The 25,943-nt window shown below is 39.7% G+C and overlaps 1 protein-coding gene across 3 annotated transcripts in view; it reads left to right on the forward strand.

The window, feature by feature from the left end:
- Positions 1–25,943, forward strand: part of LOC146318111 (low-density lipoprotein receptor-related protein 8-like) — a 118,243-nt gene that overhangs the window by 78,641 nt on the left and 13,659 nt on the right. For all 3 annotated transcript variants that reach the window (XM_084731609.1, XM_084731611.1, XM_084731610.1), the window contains exons 5-11: positions 197–586; positions 4,884–5,006; positions 7,019–7,141; positions 12,483–12,602; positions 13,995–14,120; positions 18,957–19,128; positions 22,080–22,307. In XM_084731609.1, the coding sequence (XP_084587735.1) occupies positions 197–586; positions 4,884–5,006; positions 7,019–7,141; positions 12,483–12,602; positions 13,995–14,120; positions 18,957–19,128; positions 22,080–22,307 (1,282 nt within the window). The remainder of the gene's footprint in view (positions 1–196; positions 587–4,883; positions 5,007–7,018; positions 7,142–12,482; positions 12,603–13,994; positions 14,121–18,956; positions 19,129–22,079; positions 22,308–25,943) is intronic.

The raw sequence follows: 25,943 nt of genomic DNA on the forward strand, positions 1-25,943 counted from the left end.
TGTTCAAGCTTACCAGAAAGTCTTCATCAAAATTTTATTTAGGACAGTGCTCCTCCTTTGTTTATAAAATAATACATTTTATTTATAGAGCAATTTTTAGAGTCCTCAGAGACACACTGGACGAAACTGTACATTTTATCTGCTTCAGTGTTCGCACAGTATCAGTAATTTCTGTGTCTTTCTGTTGCCCCTCTAGATGCCAAAGCCTGCCCCAATGGTGAGTTCATGTGCGCCAACCGCAAGTGCTTGGCCACCGTCTACGTGTGCGACGGTGACGACGACTGCGGAGACGGCAGCGACGAGCTCAAGTGTACCTCCCCTCTGACCTGCGGCCCCAACCACCTCCGCTGTAACACCTCGGAGTGTGTGCCGCTCATGTGGAGCTGCGACGGAGACCCCGACTGCTCCGACAGCTCGGACGAGGGGCCGGAGCGCTGCGGCGGCGATGGCGTCCCGTACCTGCCCAACCGCCGTGCGAATTGCACTGCTGGGGAGTTTCGCTGTGCCAACGGGGAGTGTGTACGACTGACCTGGAAGTGTGATGGAGATCCAGACTGTAAGGACAAATCCGACGAGTCTGACTGCCGTGAGTTTCTCTTCTCTTAACATCTCCTTTTCTTCCACCCTTATTTACCTTAACGTACCCTCTTGTGCACTTTCTTTCTCTCTTTTTTTTAAACACTGAAGAGCTCATACATTGTCTATTCTATGGTGGCTGTCTCTCTATTCATCATTGAAAAGGCTGTCCTCTCCACTTATGTTGATGCAGGACTTTGTTGCTCTGCCTGAAAGGTTTTCTGTACATATGGAGTTGTAAGTAGGCTGGAGGAGACCATCAGTGCAATAGAGAATGATCCATACATAACCATGAATCTCTGAGTGTGGGAGCCATAGTTGTGTAGGGATCAGGGCAGCAGGGCAGCCGTGCCCCCCTCAGTTTGGCCTTTTGCCCCTCAATTCAATGCAAATAACCAGTAGTGGGTTCAACTTCTAGCCTGTTGTGAACTGCTGAAAGACTAGCCCATCTATGACTACAGTTCTATAAATAAGGGAATGAATAACACAAGAAAAATATTATGTTACGCATTGCTTGACCCAGTGGCCTAAGAATCATTACGAGCCTAACAAGTAGTACAATGTTTGTAATATTAATATTAACAAAAGTAAAGTTAGTCCCCTTGACTCTCCATCCAAGTCCAGTGACTCTGATTAGTCCAGGGCTAAGTGTGTATGAACTTTTGACTGGTCTGAGTCTGTAAAAATGCTAATAAATAAATGAGGCATATCTAATATTACACCAATTTCATTTATCCATTTCAGCTAAAATTATCCTTAACTGTTGAATAAAATAATGATTTTATTTGATGGCCTTACTGTCCCATTTGTGTCCTCAAAAAAGTGACTTTGCCCCTAGAATGAAGAAATTGCAGACCTGGTAGCCAGTGTCGATGGGTGTTTCTTTTAGTTGATGTGCTGTTATTTATTCCATCTTTTGTGCTAAGGAAATTAACAAATCTTCATTTAAAAAAAAAATTGGCGCCCATTTTCCTCTTACATCGTACCACAGTTGAGTACAGACAGTGGCTTCTTCTCTCAGACAGCAGCTGGATATGTTCGCTGATGTTTTCTGAGTCCAAGCACAAATAACTAACACAACATTAGTGAGTGCCAAATGGAGGAGCTGTAATTGCTGCAAAACAAACTACGTATAAAATCTTTGAAAAATTCATTGGCAGCACCTTGACTCAAATTCCATCAGAACACATATATTGCATCAGTTCTTGTTCAAGGTAGAATCAGTAGGATTTTGTCTGAGCTGTTCATAAATGCACCAGAAAGATACCAGAAGGTCAGATATCGATGTTTTTGGTCAGTAAAGCAATGCAAGCACTGCAAAATAATGAGAGCAGGGTCTCTGCAGATACAGACACCACCACACACTTCTCGTGGATCATAAGTGATGATTGGAAGGGATTATGTCTATATGAGTCTATACATCATATTTTAGGAGAATGTTGCATACTATGTCTTTCATACCAAACAGCAAATTCCATTAAAATCTTGTATACTAATGCTGCTTTTCAGTCAAAGTCGCAGGTGTTTCCCAGTTCCGACCTCAAAATGTTCCAGGTGCACAGAGCCAAAAGTAAACAAAAACAAGGATGACTGTGACAAATTTCTTTGGCAAGTGTGCACACAGTTGAAGTCTCAGTAGTGCAGCCTCCTCGCAAACAAAGGAGGAAACTGTAACCAGCATCCTAATGATAGTGGTGAGGTTATTCTGACACAAATTCGCATGCAGAACAAGTTCGACTGTGTCATTATTGTTTTAATTAAATATAAGCAAATATAAGTTACATTTTTAGTTGGTGGTTTACTATTTGTGATGCGTGTTTCCTTGGCTGCTGTGTCAGTGTAGATGGATTTCCTCTAAATTCACAAGTAGTGTTTGAGTTTTCTTTCTTTTCTTGATTCTGCATATGCCACAATGAATATTTTCACAGTGGCAATTACAGTTGAGTAGCACCTAGAGTTATTACATTCATTATACTTGTCATGTTCAAAGAAAACTTCAGACCAATCAGGTTCCAGCACAGTCAGAAGTAATTACACTGAAGGTCAGTTTCATTTTACGTGATCTTTTTTGTGGATGGTATGTCAAGATATCTGTTTGCTTTGAGACTGAAGAGTAGAAAAAAAAAATCACAGCAAATAATATTTTCTTCCTCTTCTGAGGTGTTACTTTGTCATTTAGCACATTTCCACTCTGCTGGGAGTTGGGGTAGGGTTTGTTTTTTTGTTTTTTTTTTCTAAATGTGTCTGGTGAGGAATGTGTTTGTGTTGATAAACACCGTGTGACGATGGGGCCTTGTGATAAAACAGGTTTTCCTATTAGCTGGTCATGGATGGCGGAGCCCTGAAGCTCTTGTCTCACTAAGCCAGAGTGTGAAGCCCAGATAGTCCCACTATTCATTATCAAGATGTGCGGCGCGCACATCAAACCCACCTCTCAAACTCTGTGGTGTCATGTAAGCAGCACTTACGAGAGATTGATGTTTTGTTGGCCGACTGGATCCCTGCATCAAGAGAGGAGCCTGGAGACGTTACAGGCACCACCTCATGTTTGTCCAGAGGTTACTGTGCAGCCCATTTATGTTCACTACCTTTGCTCTATTTGCATACTGTAATGTCTATATGAGGATTGCTTCACCATGAAAATTGAATTTTCCACCAGCTCTTCAGCAGAAGACAAATGCTATTGAATCATCAGTTTATTCTTATGAATGTGTCTGCATTAGACGTGCACTGTTTCTGCATCTGTTCAACCAACAAAATTACTTTGTACTTTATTGCAGAAGTCATGTTAAATCTGAAAAATGTTGCGTTTTCCAAACTAATATTCATTGGCAGTACAGTTGTTGTGCCCTCAAAGCATCAAGTTGATTTAAAGGCAAAATCTGTGATATTTGTACTGTACTAAATCATAAATTGACCATAATATGTCCTCAGAGATCAAGGAAACTTGCTTCTCTGACAACACTGCTACAGTCCTCCTTTAAAATTTGTATTCTGGTCTGTAACTTTTTTGCCAGTTAGACTTCAAATTAATGCTGAATGAGTAAGTGTCTGTTTATGAGTCATAAGAGATTATGAATAATCTTTTGATCAGAGTAAATGTTTATAACAGTTAAGTTGAGCGATATGTTAATGAGAGAACAAGTCTGACAGGCAGTAAAACAGGCAGTCACTGAACTCAAACTCCAGAACAAGAGCAGGCTCAACTTTACATCAACAGACAATTGACAGTTATAAACAGCTGATCAACTCAAAGTGTCGAATTGTCAGGTTATAATGTTGCATTCGTCTTGCACTCCTGCAGCGCTCCTGCAGCCTGCCTGGGCTTCCTCAAGTCTGGAAAGGAGGAGGCGGGGGAAACAACTCGCTTTAACCATAGACTGTATATTAAGTAGGATTTCAATCTTATAAAGATAAATTGCAATGACGCTGCATTCATACATATATTGTCATATATAAAAATAATATATTGAGAAAAATATGACATTATTATTAATTTGGTATTACTGCATTACATTTCAGAAATATTATTTGACCAAAATAACAATAATAACAATAACAAACATATATGAATAGTAGAAATATCTGTTGCCCTTGCCTTATTTGTACTTTCCCGAATAACCCATTTGTATTCAGGTGCATCCCTAGTCTGCATGCAATACTGGGTTATTGGCCAATCAGATCTGTAGATTGATCTCCCAGATACAGAGAAACATTACATACAGAGCATGTTCCTGTGTTATGTGTTTGTATGTGCATACGTATGTGCACATGTGTCCAGGCAACAGCGGCCCCCCCATTTCCATCACATCGCCTCTGTTCTGCTCATCCTGTGATAACAGTAAATCATATCCCCCTCAGTCATATATATTGCTTTTTAGTGTGGTTTAGAGAGAGTTATATGAGCATACTGGGTCCTGTTGATGAAAAGCTTGTCTGTGCTTGGGATATTAATGAAATTTGGTGTGGCTCCATGCAGCCTCCATCTTCACGTTACTATATTGAAAATCATTCATCACACGCCCTCAGGTTGACTGTCTCTGTCCTGGTAGGCAGCACCGAACACAGGCTGTGAATAGATAGAAGCACAGGACTGTATGTTGTCCATACATGCCTATAATACATTTCTTGACATGTGTTGCCTTCATTAGACAGAGAAAAGTTGAGAGATTCGTGAAAAAGCTGAAATGCAACGAAAAGTCTTGGGTTAGTTTGGACCGCAGGATGCTGCTTTCCTCTTGAAGGATTTAAAGGGGATTTACAAGTCCAGTTTCGCATGTGTGTTAATGCGTGTGTGCCTCTTACAGCCCTGTTGACGTGTCGCCCCGATGAGTTCCAGTGCGGTGACGGGTCCTGCATCCACGGCACCAAGCAGTGTAACAAGGTCCATGACTGTCCTGACCACAGCGATGAATCTGGCTGTGTCAACGGTGGGTACACCTGTCATCTCTGTCTGCATGTGCATAGCTGCCACACTTTGTCCTCCTCCCTGGCTGTTCATCTGTCTTCTTATTGTATGCAAGTGTCTCTTTGAATCTGTCTTCCCATTTGTCGTTCTGTCTGCTATTTATACTTTATTCAGCGTGTCTCTGACTTTCGCACGTGTCTGCCTTTGTGAAATACTTTAAAACAAGAGGGACTTTGTAACGGCTAGTGATGACTTTGTGATGACCTGTTTGGTCTGCATAATATGGTTGACTAAAGTCTCCTGGCTGTATTTGTTGCAGAAATAAAGGGTATTTAAGCTAAAAGTACCATAACCGATGAAACAGTACAACACCCTTTTCTTAACCATTGTTAGCATTCTGATCTGTTTTTATTGCTTAAATCTGGGTTCTTAACCATTTTTAGCCTCTGTCTGTGTTTATTTTTGCTACTTTTAAATATTCTCCAGCTTGTGGTTTGAGTTTAAAGATAGAATAAGTAGAATATGTCAGTTGCTGTTTGGAAATACATCAGAAAGAGTTGATTATAGAGTCTCATTCCCAGGATGTCAAATACCAACATTTTGAGTCGGTGAGGCGTTTGAGAACAGCAAAATAATGAGAAAATAAGAAGGTACAGGCAGAGGACAGGCTCATTGCAGATGCAGGTGCTGCCACTAGGCTGTTAATACCTTTTTGACATCTTACAGAGGTACACGGTATTATGACTTGACTCTACTCCACTGTACATAGTACTCCCTTTATGTCGGCAAAGCTGATCATCAAATCGACACTATACCCAATGTTAGAAAACAACACACGCTCAGGAGCTTTAGTTTGGTTTTGAGAAGCTGCAGCTTTTATTCACTGACACACCATAACCTTAAACTGTACAATTCCTGCTAGTGAAACAACTTAAACAGTCACCTTTTCCTCCATTCTGCACACATTCATTGTCACTCTCTGCCGCTCACTCTCTCCCAAAATACTCCCAAACAGGGGCTGAAGGATTTTTCTTTTTTACGAGTTAGTCCTTTAACTTTATCCTTCAGATGCCATGTTCCTCGGTCCAGCTGGTACACCGTAATACCTTGATACCCACCCAAGCCTAGCTGCCACACACTTCTGCTGGGTCGTGTGTGAAGTGTAAGGGGCGCTATTCCGTATGAATGTATGCATCATTTTTAATGACACATTACAGAGCAGTGGCAAATGCTATAAGTTTTGTGGCTGCTTCAGTAAAAGCCAACCCATGTTTTGACCATGAAAAGCTTTTCATGTTATGCAATATTAGTAGGAAGTTTTCCATTTGCTTTATCAGTAGTATCCATTTGTTTCATCTCTGATTTAGTGTAGAGAGAGTGAACAGTAAACAGTCTGATATCAGTGAGATAACATAACACTAAAACACATGCTGCCTTGTATCCCGTGGATACCCTTTTACCTAGAAAGGTAATTACAGAATATGAAATGGCTATTGCAGGAAAACTGCAGACCATAAATCGTATCAAAAATAGGGATTAACTTAATGAAAACCGTAAGTATTATTACTTCCTTCAAATAAATTTAGGTGAGGTTTGTCAGTACATAAATTATTGAGAAATGAGTTGCTGTAATGACCATTGATGGTGTGTTGTGGGGATCCAGTCCAGTGCCTTTTTGTGAGCCGATTTCATAACTTCTCCCTCCTCTGATTGATGCATAATTTACCAGGGTGCTGCAAAATTATTTTGCAGGAAATTAAGCCCTGGCAGTGTGAAACTGGACCAAATTAAAGTTCAGTTTTTATTACACGAGGCTTTTTATGTGGGATGATATGAATATCGAAGGGGGAAGTATTTTTTGCTGTCACTTGTTTCATGTGAGCCTTCAATAATTTGGTGAACCGCTGGAGATATTCAATTTGACTTCACACACTTTGAGATGCATGAGGTTATGAATCAGTTTGCAATAGCTTATGCAAATAAATGAAGTTTATTGAGACAATGCTGATCATATCTTCTGCTTCTCTGTTTCAGCCACCAAATGCGAGGGACCCCTGAAGTTTCTGTGCAAGAATGGAGAGTGCATTGACAGCTCCAAGGTGTGTGACTCTGTTAAGGACTGCAAGGACAGATCAGACGAGCCTAAGAAAGAGTGCGGTAAGAGGACTTTTTCTGCGCACGTACCTGCTTGTAATGTTGTGTCATCTGTTAAGAGAACCACTTATTTATGACTTTTCATCTGCCTTGCTTATAGGTAAAAGCTTTTTCTTCATTTCCCAGTGGTTTGAATTGAGGGAAACCGTGTGACAGCGGAGCTTTTGTCTCAGCCCTGTGCAGGGAGGGAGCATGTACATATCTATTGTAAATGGATTCAAGCGCTTAATGTAGCATTGTAATCGTGTTTGCCATAACAAAATGCAACTACCTCCCACCTATTACCTTGCATTTCAAAGGCTTCAGAGGCGCACTCAAATTAGCAGCAGTCTCCGTTGATCAGAACAACATCCTGCGTGTACTAATTACCATCAGACAGAAGAAAAAGGCTTCTTCTGCTCTGTGATAATCTCTCTGGTCTCCATCTCTCTTCCCATCTCCATGTGCCTTCATCTCTTAAACTGTTTTACTGACCACAAGTAAATGGAAGCAATGTCTTTGATAAAGAAATCAAACGTTGTGGCTACGCTGATTAAATGATGATTTTAGTCTAAATTATGTTGCACTAAACCTTTACTCTATCTTAAGGTAGAATTAAATTTGAATATCTCTTTAAACCTCAGTTTAGAAAATTACGGGACAGACTAAACCCAAGTCAGTTTTATGATGCATGTCCTCTTTCTCAGGGCTCGTCTTTATTTTAAATATGGATTTACTCATTTTAAACCTAGTTTACCTAAAGTCTAATTGGAGATAGATTAATCTTTGTTACTGTAACATGGCTTAAAATGAAGAAAGATTATATTTTAACCTCAATTTAGTTTTTACTCTAAACTTAGATTGAATTCATTTGTGGTGCACCAAAACATCAAACTCTATTTTAAACTGTGATCAAATGAGAAGAGAAGAGGTTTAACTTTTAAAATAGCTGTGTTATTGAGATGAAAGTTATACGTATTTATATATACATATACATACATGTGTATATATATATATATATATATATATATATATATATATATATATATACACATATACATATACATATATACATATATACATATATACATATATATATATACGGCAAACAGTGCCGCATTAAGGAATACAGAGCAGCTGAAATTTAACAGTTCTCTCCTCTCTTTTATACTTTAGGCACTCAGATTCATTTTTATTGATTTATTTTAATTTGGGTTAGAAAGCATCTCCATATTCATTACAACAGAGCTCTTCTTAATTTTAAAAAAGGATTTACTCATTTTAAACCTAGTTTTACTAAACTCATCCTCTTTAATCTTAGGTTGAATTAATTTTTGTTGATGCAAGCCGGTCTGTGCCTTCATTACTTTCTCTCTGTGTTGAAGAGCTTGGTAAGAAAATTTCTTACAGTGAGAAGCAGACATAAACGTTCGTAAAATGACATCCCTCAGAGGAACATAAAGTTGAGAAGGGAAAAGTGACAGCTGACAGAGTAGACTGACCTCTGCCAGGGACGGAAATTGCAAGACCGAAACAGGTATTCCAGAGAGTAATTCTCCTCTACCTCCATCCCTTCCTCCCCCCTTCTCTCCCCTCATATCTCCCTCCCTTTCTCCTTCAGCTCAGGTCTTGTTCTCAGCTCATTAAAAGCGTGTCCACACACACCTAGCTCATCGCTCTGCCCGCTCAACCGTTTACTCGCAAGATGTTCCCCAACCCAAACATACACACACACACACAAAAAAAAACCTTACACACAGACAGACAATGATATTCCCAGCCACTCTGAAACACACTTGTACGTATGTAGACGTTGGGTGTGATTGCATTTGCAGCATCAGCCTTACATCAGGGGAAAATAAAGACAACGTGTCTCTCTCCGTGCTCGAGCAAATGTTTTTATATGTTTCCCATCTCATTAGAAATAATGGCACATTATCACGGCACTAAGTCATTACTTGGCACACCATTCATTTCTTAACACTGCACCGTCACATACGGCTTTCACTGAGGGGAACGGCTGAAAATAGGTAGTACTGTACATAATGCGTTACCATGGTGAGAGAGGAGAGAAAGAGAGATGGAGGTGGGGTGGAGAAGGAGAGACGTCGTGTTTGGTTTGCCCACGGGAAGGGAGAAGTGACCTCTAAATCATGGCTGCTGTCCTTGGAAGCGGCCTGGAAAAAGCTGTTGTCACACAGGGCCTCTCCTGGGGGCATCTTTACTGCCCACACAGCCCCTCGCAAAGAAGCAGGAATGAGTGAGTCCTCACATACAGCTACATCTTGGTCTTTCTTCTGTCTGCAGTTAATTCTGAACTGACATGAAGGGAGTTAGCGGGAGTTTTACCGTGAGTGGCAGGTTGCTGTCACCCATCCAGCTGAATTAGAGATGGGAATTTAATGCTGGCGGTTGCAGCGCTCAAAGCCTGCTGGCACTTCCACAAAGCAAAGTAACCACAAAAGTAACCTTCAGTCAATCTTTGGAGAGTCAACTTTATCTTTCTTTATTTTTGCTACAATAAATAAAGAATAGTGTTGTGTAGCTGTGCAGCAAAAAGTGGTTTTTCTCAAAGCTCCACAGAAGAGCTGAACAGGTCATCGTGGATCCCTGCAGTCGGTGCGTTTAACTCTGTGTTTCAGGGTTTCTCCTGTATGCACTGGAAATATGATCACATTTTCATGAGAGGAGAGGAGAGGGCTCCATCTTATCTCTAGAAACTAAAATTGTATTATTTTGCGCTACAGACGCTTCACATCCAGGTCAGTTCACACACTTGTGAGTAAAGCATATAAACAGAGAGGAGAGGGGCTCCATTTTATCTCTTTAGAAACCAGTGTCGCTTGTGTTACGGACTCTTCGTATCCAGGTCACTTCACGCACCTGTGAGTGAAGCATATCAAGAAACTTTGCATTTGTCTGATAATGTCAGCACAGTGATTATAACAACAAGCACCGCGTAGATGTCAACCATGACTCAGGATTCAGGATTATCATTCACAGGCAAGAAAACAGTCCTGCAACAAGTATGATTTGACTTAAAAAAAAATATAACAGCAACTCCATAAGTGTTGGCCTATATCCTTTAAAAATAAAAGTCTCTGCTAAATCCACAAATGATTTTACAGTCTAAGAATTTAATGGCCTGTATATTTAGCAAAGTAACATATATACAACTACACTGACTCAGACAAACATCCACAAAAGGAAAGCATTCCATTATTTATGTGAACATTAGAAAATTGAAGTGATAATATGGTTATAATAAGGTTAATATAACAGAAAAAAATAGTTTGTTCCTTAAATATTCCACTAATGAAGTTCATTTAGAGCCAGTGGTTGTCTTGATTGTGCTCTTTCCCACCTCACACACTGACAGTGTCCCTGCTTTCAGTGACTGATGATATAAAGCTCACTACCTATTGATAAATGTGTTACACTAGATTGGTTTGGATGCTGCTGACAGAATTAAGTACTCTCTTATTGAGGAGTGCAGTTTCTCTTGCAGTTTAACCGTTTCTTTCTTTATCACCCCTTTCCAGTCGTTCAGTGTGCTGTCATGCTCAATTGTTTGTGTAAAACGCAAAGCCTTTATGCCGCTGAATGAAACGTTGGAGAATCATTTTCTCGTGATTGTGGCTTTCACTCAGTTGGCTTACCTCCTATAAATCATTCAAACAACAGTTGTTTTTTTTTTTTCTTTTAAAACCAGATTGCGACAATGAAATGATACAAAAAAGCTTCTCTGTGTGACAACTTGCGACGATACTTTATTCTCAGCTGCACTGAACAAATTTGTGGTGCGAAAAAATGGACACTATCATTTCCGTCGGTGACTTTTGAGCCCTTCCTGCTATCAATTGCTGTAATTCAGGAAGCCATTGTGTGCAGCACAATCAAATCTTAACTGTCTCTGCTTTCTTTTTTTATGTGCCAACCTTGTGCCAGCTGCTTTGACCTAGTTTTAAATGAGAGTGGTTGTGTTTTTACGTCTTGTTTTTTTTTTTCTCGTCTTTCATTCTGCGGATGCTTTTACATCACTCTGCCTCCATTTGAGCAGCACGCCTGTTTAATTTAGACGTCCTCACTCTCTCCTGTGATAGATCCATGGGGGGCATCTCAGAATCCCAGTTCACAGCATTAATCCCCCCCTCCACACATATTTCATATCCCCACAGATGGACCTGATTCTCGGTTTAAGAGCTTACCATGTGATGTTGCGTCTCTTTGATTCCTTTTTGCACTGAGAACATCTGATAAGGATTCAAAAGGGATAGAAAAGAGCTGAGTACAAGAGGCGTTGATAAAATGAAGATTATGAAGATGATATCCATTTTCACCCCACCTATGTGCCACACATATTCATATACCTTTATCAAATGTCACAGGCCATTTCACTGCTCTTGTACTTTTTCCAAAAATAATGAATAATATAAAAATTACCTTTTTACAGTCTTGAAAATAGAATTGATTTAAACCCTTTTTTATATATACATAGTACATTATTTCCAGATTTTCAGTTGCATCTAAATTAAATGCAGAGGATTAATTACTCTTATTTTGTGAAGAAATGCATACTTTTATTTTGGAAAAATGAATCCCCTCTGACTTTTAAGCTGTTCCTGATGAACCCTGTCAACCCTGTATATTTATATTCTCCTGTTTCCATGTCTCGTTGTCTGTTTTGTGTCTGTTTTGTTCCCCTTGTGTGCTGATGCACTTTTCCTAGTGTTTTCTTTCTATGGTTTTAGGCTTTGCTTATTTCTCTGGTTTTGGATTTTTGCCGCCTCCCTGCCATTTTGGACCGTCTTCCTGCGTATGACAGTTGGGACTGTCAGTGAAGACTTTGTGCATTTTGAAAACTACCTTGCCTCCAGTGAATATCTCTGCACCTGAGTCTTTGTTCCTATCAGAGCTGTGACAGTCCCACGCATTCTTGAGATAACCGTCCGTGATGTGTCAAGAACGCCTTGACAGAATTTCTTCAAATTTGGCACAAACATCCACTTGGACTCAAGAATGTATTATTTTGATTTTGGTGGGGTCAAGGTCATTCTGACCTCATCTTTGGGGTTTTTTTTGTCTCTGTATGTTTGTTCTTTTGATTGCTTGTCCATCTGTTTTGTTCACTTGGGTGTGTTTGGGAGTGGAGGGGAGGGATGGAGGATTTGAGGAAACTCAGTGTACTTGATTATTTTTGTATGTTTTCCCATTGTTGCTGGTTATGGTGCGCTCTTTGGAAATAAAAAGATGTTGCAAATAAAAGATTTTGACCTTTTAACTGACCTGCTGGGCGACCTTTATGTCCCTACCTCCTCTGTGATTGGCTACATTTGACCACTCGCTGCTTTTCTTTGTCTCCTAGGACTGAATGAGTGTATGATCAACAATGGCGGCTGCTCCCATGTCTGCATGGACCGACCAATCGGCTTTGAGTGCCAGTGCCCCACTGGTTACCAGCTACTGGACAAAAAGACTTGTGGCGGTAAATAAAGACGCTTCAGATAGACAGATACACTCTTAGAAATCAGGGTTCTTCCTTAAAAGCTGAGGTTCTACCCAGGACCATTTGCTACTAAAGAACCCTCTTTTTAATGAAGGGTTTGTAAAGGGTTCATTGTAAGACTAAGGGTTCCATTAAGAACCTTTTTTGTTCTTCAAGAATTGTTGAAATTCTTGAAGAACTCTTTTGTCAAGGGTTCTTTATGCCACAATATAAAAGGGTTCTTAAAGTGGTTCTGAGTAGAACCCACCATGTTAGTTCTCGATGAAACCCTGAGTGAGTTCTCATTCTTGTTTTTCAAATAAAGGGTTCATTAAGGGTTCCTGTAAGAATTGTTTAAATCCACTGAAGAACTCTTTCGTCAAGGGTTTGCATTCTATGTATCATAATATGAAAGGGTTCTTCGTAGAACGTTTTTAGCAAATTCTTGGTAGCACTCTTAGAACATGCAGAGATTCTTTCAGAGAGTTTTTGAGTAAAACCATTACACTGTAAAAGGGTTCTCTGTAGAACCTCTCATAGGGGGGTCTGGGTGAAATCTTTCACAGATGGTTCCAGATGGATATAACCCTTGATGTTGGGATCTAAGCAGAACACTTTGAAATGGTTCCAGGTGGAACTTTTACTGGGAGCCAGAGGATCTCCCATGGGGACAACCTGAAGAACCCTTCACAGTTCTAGTTAGCACCTTTATTTCTAAGAGAGTAGATTAAAAATTCGAGTGACGGGCTGGCTGCTGTTCAAGCTACTATGAGTTTGTGTGAGTTTGTGTGCGTACATGCATGCGTTTGTGTGTGTGTGTGTGCGTGTGTGTGTGTGCGTGTGTGTGTGTGTGTGTGTGTATTGCTTTGGGCTGCTCTCAGTTCTCTAGCTGTCTGTCTTTGTTTAATGTGCCCAGCCTGTCACTCCCATAGGGAAACTAGCACAGTCATACTGCTCTCTCACACACTCACTCTCCCTCTCTCTCTCTTTCTCACACACACACACACACACTCACACACGTCCTTCACACCCTTCCCCATCCTTTTAACACTAACGTTTCCCCATCACACCCAAGGAAAACGCCTGAAATGTGCTGGAGGGAAGCAGAACAGAGAAGTCGACGGGGACACGCCCTCACTGTCTCCCAGTCGTCTTCTTTCTTCCCATTAACCGCCAATGACGACATGTCTGTGTGTTTCTCTGGCACTCGCAGTTATAAATGTGCATATTTACTCATCCATTACAGCCATTATTCTCTGAAAATCATTGCCATTTTTCCATTTTAGGAATTTAGTTATCTAGCGCAGCTCATGGGGGTGAATTAGTCACTGGCTGTGTCGGTCTCTGTCTCTCAGTTGATTGATAACCTGTCTTCCCTCCTCCTCCCTGCAGACATTGACGAGTGTGAGAACCCTGACGCTTGTAGCCAGATCTGCATCAACTACAAGGGGGATTTTAAATGTGAATGCTATGAAGGTTATGAGATGGACCCTGTTACAAAGACCTGCAAGGCAGAAGGTGAGTCAACCATGCAGGATGTCTGAGACAGTTCTCTACTTGCACAATGTAGTGTTCAGAGTCCAGTCGACCTTCTGATATTATTGGCCCAGAGTTGGCCTGTCACAGCCATATTGGTCTATATTGGTATCTGCATATATTTTGTCAATTATGCACCAAAAACTTTAATGTGTTTTTTTTAGCTTTATGACTAGGTTTGTATGCAATATTTTTTTTAATTCAAGTTTATGTATATGGCTCTATTTGTGCTATTTCTAATTTATAGTTATTAAGAAAATTTAAAAATACCAGATTTTACTTTATCAGTGATCTGATGCCATTTTGGACAATAAAATGTATTATTAATCTGTAAAATATCCTCCACTACGTACTGTTTCTTTGTGAGTGTTTGATAACTACATTTGAGGAACTATTGCAAAAAAAAGTGTCTTATACTATATTCTATTTATTATATCCTGTATAAAGAATGTTGGACAAAATCTTCACTTTCACAGCTAGCTTGGTACGCATGCTTGAATATAGTATTTACTGTTCATTTTGAATGTACTGTTTTTGAGTATTTTCAAAATTCATTGTCTTAGATAACCGTTAGTAACGTTAGCTAGCTAGCTGGCATTTAAACTTGACATAAACAAAATAAAACTCACCATGAAAATGATGAAGCTACTGTTTTTATTACTGTTTTTGTTATTATTAACAATATGTACCAAGCTATTTGTGAAAAGTGAAGTTACTAACTTAAGAATGAGAAATGAAGTTTGTAGGTGATGGTAATGTTCCTATAGCGTTGACAGGAAGTAAACAGACTTGCAGCCTGTAAAATGAATATACGTCACACTACATTGTGCAAGTAGAGAATCAGATTTAAATCAAGGACGGCTATTTTGAGGCTGAAAATTAGAATAAGAAAGGATGCCAGAGATTGTGCTTTATATTCCTGCATTATGGGATAATAAAATGTTTTGTTGGGTTTATATTTATGCAGTTTATAACCCACATAGTTGATGTACTGAAAGTTTAAAAAGCTGTGTTGTACAGAGCTGTTGATAACAAGACATTCTCTCAGATGTTGCGTTGCCTCATTAATGCAACCCTTCACTCTCAGCTTGTTGTGAAACAGTGTCAAACCCTCCACATCTCCTAATCACTAACATCTTTCTGCTGTTAGGTTCTTATCGTCGCTCTGCACTCGCTTGACATAATTGCCAAATAACGAAGAAGAAAAAAAAACAAGAAATTCAAGTATCACCAAGGCAACCACACACAGTTTCTCCGAGGCCAAATCTGTCCTCCTCTGTCCCGTCCCATTAGACAGTTTCATGAGTGACAGACTGATGTGTTCACCCGTGCTGAACACTTATAATTAGGTGTAGCAACTCTTCAGGGGTACCTGGCTGAGTTACGGTGGAGGCTAATTACAACAAATTTAATATGGACTCCCATTAGGGTTGTTGACAACAATTGTTAGACTAGCGGAGAACAAAGTGAACTGCTAAGAGGCCAATTAATTTCCTTTGACCTCCAACTATGGCCAAGAGCTATTAGCGAGAAGATTACAGAGAGAGGCCAGTTTATATGCTTACACTTCATTTCCCCCAAAATGTACATTATTTAATTGGCAGGAAACAGTGAGTCAAACGAAATCTGGTGATTCGGTCCCCGTGGCTGTCAAATGTTGTGATTTCATTTCCCTCAATTAAGCTGAGCTCATATCAAAGCTCAACACTCTGATGTGTGTGTGTGTGTGTGTGTGTGTGTGTGTGTGTGTGTGTGTGTGTGTGTGTGTGTGTGTGTGTGTGTGTGTGTGTTTGAATTTGCACACACTGTGTATGTGTTTGGGTTGTATCTTCCCCCTGCCTCTGTCTGCACTTGTGTATTTCTCTGTGCATGACTGCCCGGTGTGTTTGCTATCAGTTTATCGTGGCCAGGAGAGCACTCTGCGTCTGGCCGTGTGTCAAAGGCAGCGGAAGCAGGAGTCCCAGCGAATGCAGCAGTTCCACCGCTTGGTTTTTGAGGCAGTGAAAACTACTGCTGCCGTGACAGCCCATAAAACCAGCAGGGGGCCATTTTCCTCTTTAAGGGGCTGGGAGTGTTGTCACTGTAATGGCCAGTTTTTGAGAACACTTAGTCCTGAACAGCGGTGTTATCATTCGGACTTTTGGGGCTCGAAGAGGACGGAAAGGGAAGAAAGAGGGAACGTGCGGCAGTACGGCACTACACTGAGGATACGACGCAGGCTGTCAGAAGGGAAACTGAGTCAAGCGAGCCATTAATGAGAGAATATCATATCTGCCTCTGGAGATAACTGGCTGCAGCTGCCAGCCTATTACCATGCAGTGTCAGGAAGAGATAGTCTCAATATAGATGTTACAAGACAAAGGTGGGCTGTAGTTGCTAGCCAGAGTGATAAAACCTTCCCTGCAGGCACACGCTGTTAGTGTCACTGTCACCCACTTGGCTTTTTCCTGACAGAATTAAAAGGACCTAAACATAAAGACATGATAATATAAAAGCCCCCTGTTCAGATTTGGGTCTAATTAAAATGCATCCTGGGTGACCTTATCACAAGCAGACAGCTCTAAAAATAGGTGTGAATGCAGCTGAAATGAAACAAGGACACACTGTGATGTAGGTGCTCAGTGCTAATAGCCATGTATGCTAATACTGTAGCATGACAAAGCTACAAAACAGTCTATGTCTGAGATTTTCAGGGTTTTCTTTCCAGCTTTTTCTTTCTTATTCTGTATTTTTTTTGTGTGTAGTGTTTTTTATCCAGTATGCAGATATTCTCTGCAGTCCTCTTCTATAACTCTGGCTGAAAGAAAATGTCTTTTTAGCCGTCCTGGTGGTGTAGCTCGAGGGATGATAATGTAGTGTTGGTTGAGCAGCCATTGTGCAGGCAGTCATGTTTCCAGAGGATGAATCGTTTTGACTTTGCTGATGTCCTGACTGTTAATAGAATGCTACATTTTCCATGGTCTTAAAGCCATAATGTGGAATATTTAGCTAGCTATAGGGGCGCCCTAACCTTGCTTTTTAATACATTATCTATGGTACAGTTTCTCAGAGCAGCTAGCGTGGCTAAGGATATGCTTCTGTAGTTCTTGGTGGTCACAGATTCCCTGCTGATAAAATCAAATGGGAGCAGGGAAAGGAAAATCTAATCACATGAGATGCATTTGAGATGCATTCAGCTGCCAGGTGACACCTGCAAACCATAGCTGCCCCTATAATAGACACAGTGCAGGTATAAAAAGATGGGGTTAACATTATTCTGGTGCATTCTGGGGGTTGAAATTTGTTGCAGAGTGTTTTGAGGAAACTGAGTAACTGATCCTTATTGTTTTGTGTTAGGTGGCTAAAACAAGGGTAAGAGATCTGTCTGATTTCACTTTGTTCAAGGTTGTTTGTCAGCCCACAGAGGAAATGACTGCGTTGCTAGTCTTTTAGTGTCTGCGCACTCATTCATGTCAATTTAGTTCTACCGCCTGTGTGAAAGTTGACAGCCTGCTGTTCAAAGAGGTGCAGCCGAATGCTAAGGTACTCCTGATCTATATCTGCAAGGAGAAGATAATAAGGAGCGTACAACTTAATGATGCATACAGACACACTGATCAATACCGCAACTATTCAGCAGTTTTTAATGAAGGATTATTGTCCCCACACTCTTGTTAAAGAAGGATATTGAGCTGTATCACAAAAGCTTTGCTGTGTTATTTATCTGTGTTAAGAGATGACATTTATAGTATCGACTCCTGTGCTACGGATGTGCAGTAGTGCATTAAGGTGCAATGCTTTTTGACTTTTGGTGAAACCACAGTGTTGTTACTGTGGAGGAATGGCGACATCATTTCCTGTCACGCAGCGTCTCTCATCATGGTCAACCGTCTTGACTGCAACACAAAAAACTTTTTGATGCTCTGCTAAAAAAAAAAATCTCTCAGGCTTTGGCATCCTATTTTTTGTGCCTTTCCTTTAGAATAATTCTTTATGTTTTGGGCTTAAAGGAGAAATCTGTAATATATTTACTGTAATAAATCATAAAATGGCCACGATATGGCATCAGAGGTTAAGGAAACAAGTTGAAATACTCACCTCTACAGTTGCACAGTCGACCTTTGAAATTTCCATCCTAGTCAGTAACTTGTGTTATTGTTTGCCCGTTTCATGTGAATTAGAGTTCAAGTTAATGCAGAATGCTTGCAGAATGAGTTAGAGTCTGTTTATGAGTCGTAAGAAATCATCAACAAGCTTTTAGAAGCAGTAGATATTCATAATGTTTGAATTGAGCCATATGTTAATTTTTTTTACATATTGCTCCTTTAATTATTGACAGACAGACACAGAGGTACAGCAATTATGTCTCATTTCTAATCCAGTCTAAATCTGGATCACATTTGCCCTGAATATTTTAGGAGTTAATTCCACTGGCTAAGGGTTAGACATTTTATTTTCTGTTTTATGTTAATGTTTTTTATGTTTATTTTACACTATACTTGTTTAATAAATTTAAATGATATAAATGTGAAGAGGATCTGTGCAGCTCCTGGACGAGAACATTTTTCTAATAGGAGTTACCAGCTTTGACCCGTCTTCTGGCCCTTTACCCAACTGTCAAAGCTGATTTGACTGGTCATTATTAAGCACATCCCGGCTCCACCCGCCAGTAATTTATTCCTCTTACTAACAATCTATTGATCCTGCTTCAGACCCTTTTCTTAATTGCTTTGGACTGTGACTGTGATTGTAAATTTTATCTGGCTAAATTCACCCTGAATCGAAGCCGAAGATTTTGCACAAAAGCAGGACATTAAATATTCTCCGCTTTGTGTGCAGGGAAGAGTCCGTACTTGCTGTTCACCAACCGGCATGAGATCCGACGCATCGACCTGGTGAAGAGGGACTACAGCCAGGTGGTGTCCACCCAGAAGAACGCTGTGGCTCTGGACCTGGATGTGGCCAACAACCGAGTCTTCTGGTGTGATCGCTTCCACCGGAAAATCTACAGGTAAACCAAGAACAGAGAAATGCTTTCTAGAAGAAAGCCCTGAAGCCTTACTTCTCCCATGCACAGGATGTGAGGTTATATATAGAAACCGAGGTCTCAGTAAACAGCAGATATTTTTTTACTGCAACAAAAGTTTTACTTGAAATGCAAAACATTTTTGGTTTTTATGTTCCATTCAGATATGTCAGAAATGAACTTATCTTAAGTCCTGCCCCCTTTTGCTCTGTGCTCCGATAACAGCTGACTCAATTTGGTTCCTCAGTGAACTTTCTCATTTTCCTGTAAAAGATATATATAAGGTCAAATATTAAGTTAGATAATATTAGTCAAAAGCTAGCTAACTAGATAGCTAACTATTAAGCTAATACTTGATGTAGCTGGCTAGTTTGCTAGCATTTTCTAACATTAGATTTTTTAAATTTTGGTGTGCACTTATCTAATGTTGTTCTAGTAGGAAATATGTTTTATATTTTCAATTGCAAATTACAATACTCAAGTTTAATTCTATCCAAATGCCTGAAATTGGAATGACTTTTGAATGTAAATGTAAATTTGAACTTATCTCCTAACTGCATTATTGATGTATCCCTGGTTTTCCAAAAAATGAACCACTGCAACATATCACCCCTGTCCACTGAAAACCACTTATCTCCAAATTGTTAATGTTTAATGAGCCTAGAAAAGCAGCCATGTTTCCAGCTTTGTGGTAATGCATTTTTCAGACAATCCAGTGACTTTGTAAACGTGCGTTTGGCTTAAGAAATAGGACAGTTGTCTCAAGGAGAAATCTCTCCTTCAGTTTTTATCTGCAAATCAAAATTACCAGATTTTGGCAGCTGTGATATGAAGATTTCAGCTATTTTGACTGTTCAAACAAAACAATCTGAATGTGGCATTCTAAACACTTGATATGACAAATCTTATATTGTTGAATGCTGACATGATTCCCCAGTGGTTGATGTAGTGAGCATCTACAAGTTCAGCCTTTTGATGCTTTTTGATATTTAATCAACTGACTTGACGGCTCAAGCCTGCTATTATTTTAGATTAATTCCACCCTTCCTATTGTTATCCCGACTACATTTTCTCCCCAGAGTGTATTCTAATTGGAGCACTGTGTTCTCTTTATAAAATGGATGTTAAGAGAAAAGATCTCTGGGGAAACCGAAATTGAAATTCCTGTTTGGGAGCACAGCTGCCCGGCCCTCACCTCACACCTCTGCTGGGGCCAAATCATTAGCGAGCGGGGCAACCCCTGAGTTAGGCCTTGTCTATTCTGATAAGTGGTCCACCTAAGAAGGACGCTAACCCCCGGATGAACCTGCTCAGCACATGGCCCAAGGCTATAGCTCACACACCAGTCCCTCTCCTCACTCTGCAGTCGCTTTACAGCACAGTGGAGAATCAGTATGCATCCGTCCTTATGATACATAATCTTTAGGCTGTCCACTTTTTCTGTCACTGTCCTGTGTATGCTCATAAATCTACTTTATATCCACTCACAGTTTATCAAATTAATGTGTGAAAAAGATCAATTTTTGCTAGATTTGCTTTCACTTATGTAATTGCGGTTGCTTTTATGTACAGTTACAATCTAACTTCTTCTTGGGAAAAGTTTATAAAATGCGGAATGGTGAATCGCTAAAAGTGAATGTTTTAGAGGGATAAATCTTTTGCTAGGTTGGCATGTAATAAGAAGAATAGTGTATACAGACTCATTATCACAAAATAGGGCTCCACCATGCAGTCAACTTCCCTCCACCGCACATCGATTTTGCAATAACGCTTGGCTTGCTGTAGATTATGACTTCCATATTCTCCCCCCTCAAAATACTCCCTCCTCCCACCTTCGCTTCATCGCCCTGCCCCTCTACTTATCTGTATGGAGGGTCTGAGGATAGTGAGTGTTGTATGCTGCACAGATTCTAAAGCCCCGTAGGGCAAATTGTGATTTGTGATTCTGGCCTTTATAACTACATGACTAAACTTTTTTTGTTTGTTGTTTTCTTAACTCATTTTTCCTTTTATTTTGTAGACTGGACACAGAAATTACATTCATATAAACACACAATACATGCAAAAATGACATACAAAACACAGAATAACAAGTGCACAAAAGCAGACAAAACAATATGTTTGTTTTTTGTTTGAACAAAAGATTCTTGAATGCAGAATTATTGTGAGACCATGGAAAACAATCACAGCTTCGTCTTTCAAACACTGGATTGAACTAATGTCAAACATAGCAAGTCATTACTAGACTCTCAGGACACCAGGACTTGTTCCTGAAAACATGGAGCCCATTCAGGGACTGTATTATTAATAGACAATGCCCAAGGACTGATCTCACACATCATGTAAAATTAATATCAGCTGATGAAGCCCATTGTTAATATACTTATGTATATGTACATAAGTTATAAGTTTTTTCTTTAGTTTTCTTGGTTCTTTTTTAATCTAATATCCTTTCTTAATGTACGCTGATAAATTTAAGTTTTGGTTTTCTTCTGTTGTCTATTAATATTCTCTGTGTCTTAGAACATTCATTTATGACAAAATGTGGGACTTCAATATAAATTTTAAAAAATCTTCCAGCCAGCTTCTAAACAAGCTAAAACCAGTTGGAGTTCTTATCTTCCAGTTGATAATGATTTTCCATTTAGCAGCAAGACAGCCCAATGTTACACATCTAATTTTCCCTGCAGATAAGCCATCTACTTTGTCCCCTGGTGTACACCGTACAGGACATTTAGGGATATCACTCTGGAGGATCTCTGTGAGGACACTGACCAGACAGTGTATCAGAGTGCCTCTTTTACAGCAGCCATGTCAGCATTTCTCTGAGACAATATAGTTCATTTTATTACTTTTTACTGGCATAATTTACGCCCTGTGAAAGATTTTCATTTCATTGATCCTGTTGACTTGACTTGACTCGACTTCCCCCGCAGTGCCTTCATCCACGAGGCCAGTGACCCCTCCCAGCAGGTGCCTCTGTTAGATTCACACCTGCAGACCCCTGTGGGTCTGGCTCTGGATTGGCTCCAACACAACCTGTACTGGACCGACTCCGGAGACAAATCCATCTCCGTGGCCTCGGTGGACGCCACCAAGAGACGTGTCCTCATCAGCACCGACCTGAGCGAACCCCGGGCCATAGCACTGGATCCTCACCACGGGTAAGGAGGAGGAGACGTGTGTTTATTTGAGACCAGGCTCAGACATCAAGCATTAATCACATCATGCAATGCCCGATACTGAAGACGCAAATGACAGGTTCAATAATTATGGTCATTAAATAATGATCTCTAGTGTTAATTATAATGTGAGAAGTTATTTACCTGCACAGTTAAAGGGATAGTTTGTATTATTTGAAGTGGGGCTGTATGAGGTACTCAACCATGTCCCAGTATGGAAGCTCAGCATTGTACTGCTGCAGACGGGGTCGACAGAAAAACTTATTTTAGCCACATAAAAAGAGTTGTACCAGTCTTGCATGTGAAGATGTGAAGTGTTGATGTCTATATCCAGCTGTGTAGTCACAGCTGTCTAAGGCCAAAACCACTCAAGTGAACACAGTGGCATATATGTATGTATATATATATATATATATATATATATATATGTATATATGGTGACCAGGAGTTGTATTACAGAAACATGTATAAGACAGGATTTTTCCCAGTTTTGGTATTACAGAAGCAAATCCTATCTTTTCATACTTCATCCTCTCCTATCTCAGGTTAGAAAATGTTGAATACTTGAAGACTTAATCCACCATCACTTATCACATCACTTATCAACTTTTAATGTCTGTTACCTAGCAATCAACACTACTTTTTTAGGGGAAATTTACAACTACCTGCTATTAAAACTACCATTAGCTCATGTTAGCTTGTGAGTAAGACAGCTATTACTGCAGGCGGAAAAGTGAAAATTAGGACGGCTTTACAGATATCATAAGATTAGGAGAGTTAAGAGTGAAGATTTTGAGAAGCTAGTGGACTTGTTTAATATACTTTTCCTATCTTAAGGTAGGATATGAACACTGATTTTTCAGCTCTTCATCTGTAATGACTTTTCTCTTAAATCAGGTCCTAACACCAATAACCATGTTTAGGAAACAGGCAAGATGGGATATGCAAGTTAGGCAAGAATGCAGCTCTGGGACGCTGCTTGAACAGCCCAGAAAAACACACCCACCTACCATCTTTAAAACCCAAAGTTAAGTTTGATTTCCGTCTCACAACTTTCTCCCCCAAACAGCTGGTTTGGTACTATGGTAGTGGTGAACACAGCATACACCTAAACGGATATTGAGGCCTATTTTTATGCAGCTAAAATGCATTTTTCTGTTGACCGTGTCCGCAGTACAATTCAGTACAGTTTCCTCTCTGCTCCTCCGAACTGTAGGTTGTGTAGGTAACACACTGATTATGCGTAAGTGCCTCATACAACCCTGCTTCAAAACATCTGAACCATCTAACTTCTAACTTCAATAAGTATGCTAATTATTTAACTGTATTCCATGAATTTCCATAATGTCAGCATAAAATAGTGTCATGCTGAGTTTATAGGGGTTACCCTTCTCTACTGGATCTCTTTGAACATGCTGGCAGACACCATACTCATCTTTTCTTCTATGATACTGAGGATGACAGTCAGTGACCCTGGATAGAGATTTGTAAAGTGATTTTTCAGCCCAGGAATTGAATAAACATAATCCTCTTGTGGGACCACATCTAATGATAAACATAAGAGATGTCTTGTTGCTGTATGTGGGAATCCAGAGTAACAAGCCGGTGACCCATTTAGCATCCTGACTCAATAGTTTTTTTAGAAATTCTGTCCTAGATGATCGCTCCTAATCTGGGAAGCTTTATGAATTTGTGCCAGCGTGTGCTTCTGCAGCTTTTGTGTTCTGATGATCCAAACCCAGATGAGCACAAACAGGCACAAAAATAAACTTAAATAAACAGGCGCGTAGCCTAAACCGAGTGAGATGTTCTGCACATTACAGACCGAATCATAACTGCCCAGCAGGAATCCAGCACACACTGTTTTCTTACCGTGACAGCAAATGAGTTCTGTCTTTGTGGGAAAATTCACTTAATGTCAGTGATACACATTTACATAGAAATGATGGTGTGAATCACTGTGTATTTTGCTGCTGTGATTGCTGGCTGATATTGCCCAATAACCATTCAAACTCTACAGAACTGGTACAATAACAGCTTTTAAATGTGGTGTTTAAACACGTGGGGTTTAGTTTAAGCCTACTATAAATCACTACCATGGCTGGTTTCATATATCAGGGTACTTGCTGACACTGATGATGTAAATTAGCACAGCCGCAGAGTTCAGTTGAGCACACTGCTTCTAATTATGACATAATGGGATGTTGGAAAGCAAAAGAAATTGTTTCTGTCAGAGAACATGAAGTATTGGCTGACTAAAACAATAAGCATCGTATACTCCTCCTGCAAAGACAGAATCTCTACCTAAGGATATAGTTAGAAAAGAAAGGACGAGGGAAGTGTTACACTGGGTAATATCACAGCGAAAACTCAGGTGCTTTTCAAGTTCAAAGTGTTTTTGTTTTTTTAATTGAATAATGCTGTCAGCTCGTCCAACAGGTCTGTGATTAAGTTTAAAAAAAAAAAAAGAAGCCTCGTAGTATTATAAACGATCTGTCTGGGATTTTGTCGGCTGTACCACATCCACGCAAGACTGCTTTACTTTGTAACTAAGCTATTATGTTAAGTTAATAAGTATTAATTTGTAAGGAATGGTAGTTGCTTCAACAACGGACTTGATCCAGTGAGGTAGTAAGAGAGTTAGTATGAAAGATCATGTACTAGGACTGTATGGAATAGTTTAAAGTAAGGCTGCAACTACTGATTATTTTCAACATGAATTAGTCTGCACATTATTTTCATAATTAACTGATGAGTCGTTTAATCCAAAACCCAAAGACTCCTCATTTACTATCATAAATGACAATAGCAGAAGATCTTCACATTAAGGAAGCTGTAAACAGCAAATGTTTGACATTTTTGGTTGAAAAATGACTGAAACTATTAATTGATTATCAAAATATTTGGCAGCTTATTTTCTTCTTCTCAACTAATCGACCAACATTCCCACTGCAGTGAAAAAACTAGTCTAGCGGCAATCTGGCAGCGGCGTAAATTACATTTATGTTGCCGAATCTGACAAATTATGTCTTCAAAGAGATCTGATTTAATAAAAAAAAAAGAATACTTGCAAATTTATTCAGATGAATCACTTTATTCAAATGAGGATTTTCTTTCAGGTTTTTTTTTTAGAATGGTGACATCATAAAATATGACAGACATTCAAAGCTTCATTTGAAAACCTAAATAGAATGTATGAAATGTAATGCAGTGTAGCTCTAAAAAATACATACATAAATAAATAAATGAATAAAAACATTCGATACAGGCCCAGTCATGATGTGGTGGTGCTGAACGGACAGCTCCCACAGAGTGCACTGTACACAGATCTTTTGATTTGCTGCAGTTATCTTTGTTGCTGTCACTAACATGGGTTTGTAATGTACTGGTGGTTATAAACAGACATTCTTCCTGTCTGTCTCCCCTTCAGTTGCACAAATCTTACATGTGCTATTCTCAGACATCAAATCAGAGACAGTATTGTCTCTGCTATAGTGTTCAGGCTGTAGTGGAAAATTGTTTCAAAGCTGTTTGAAAGAAGAAGACATTCCCCTGTCCTGTTTTTCAGTCTTATATAGGATTGTTCTACAATAAGCTGTATATTTCATTGGCAGTATT

The sequence above is a fragment of the Lutjanus erythropterus genome, chromosome 12, assembly GCF_056507025.1.
Source record: "Lutjanus erythropterus isolate fLutEry1 chromosome 12, fLutEry1.hap2, whole genome shotgun sequence".
Taxonomy (NCBI): domain Eukaryota; kingdom Metazoa; phylum Chordata; class Actinopteri; order Lutjaniformes; family Lutjanidae; genus Lutjanus; species Lutjanus erythropterus.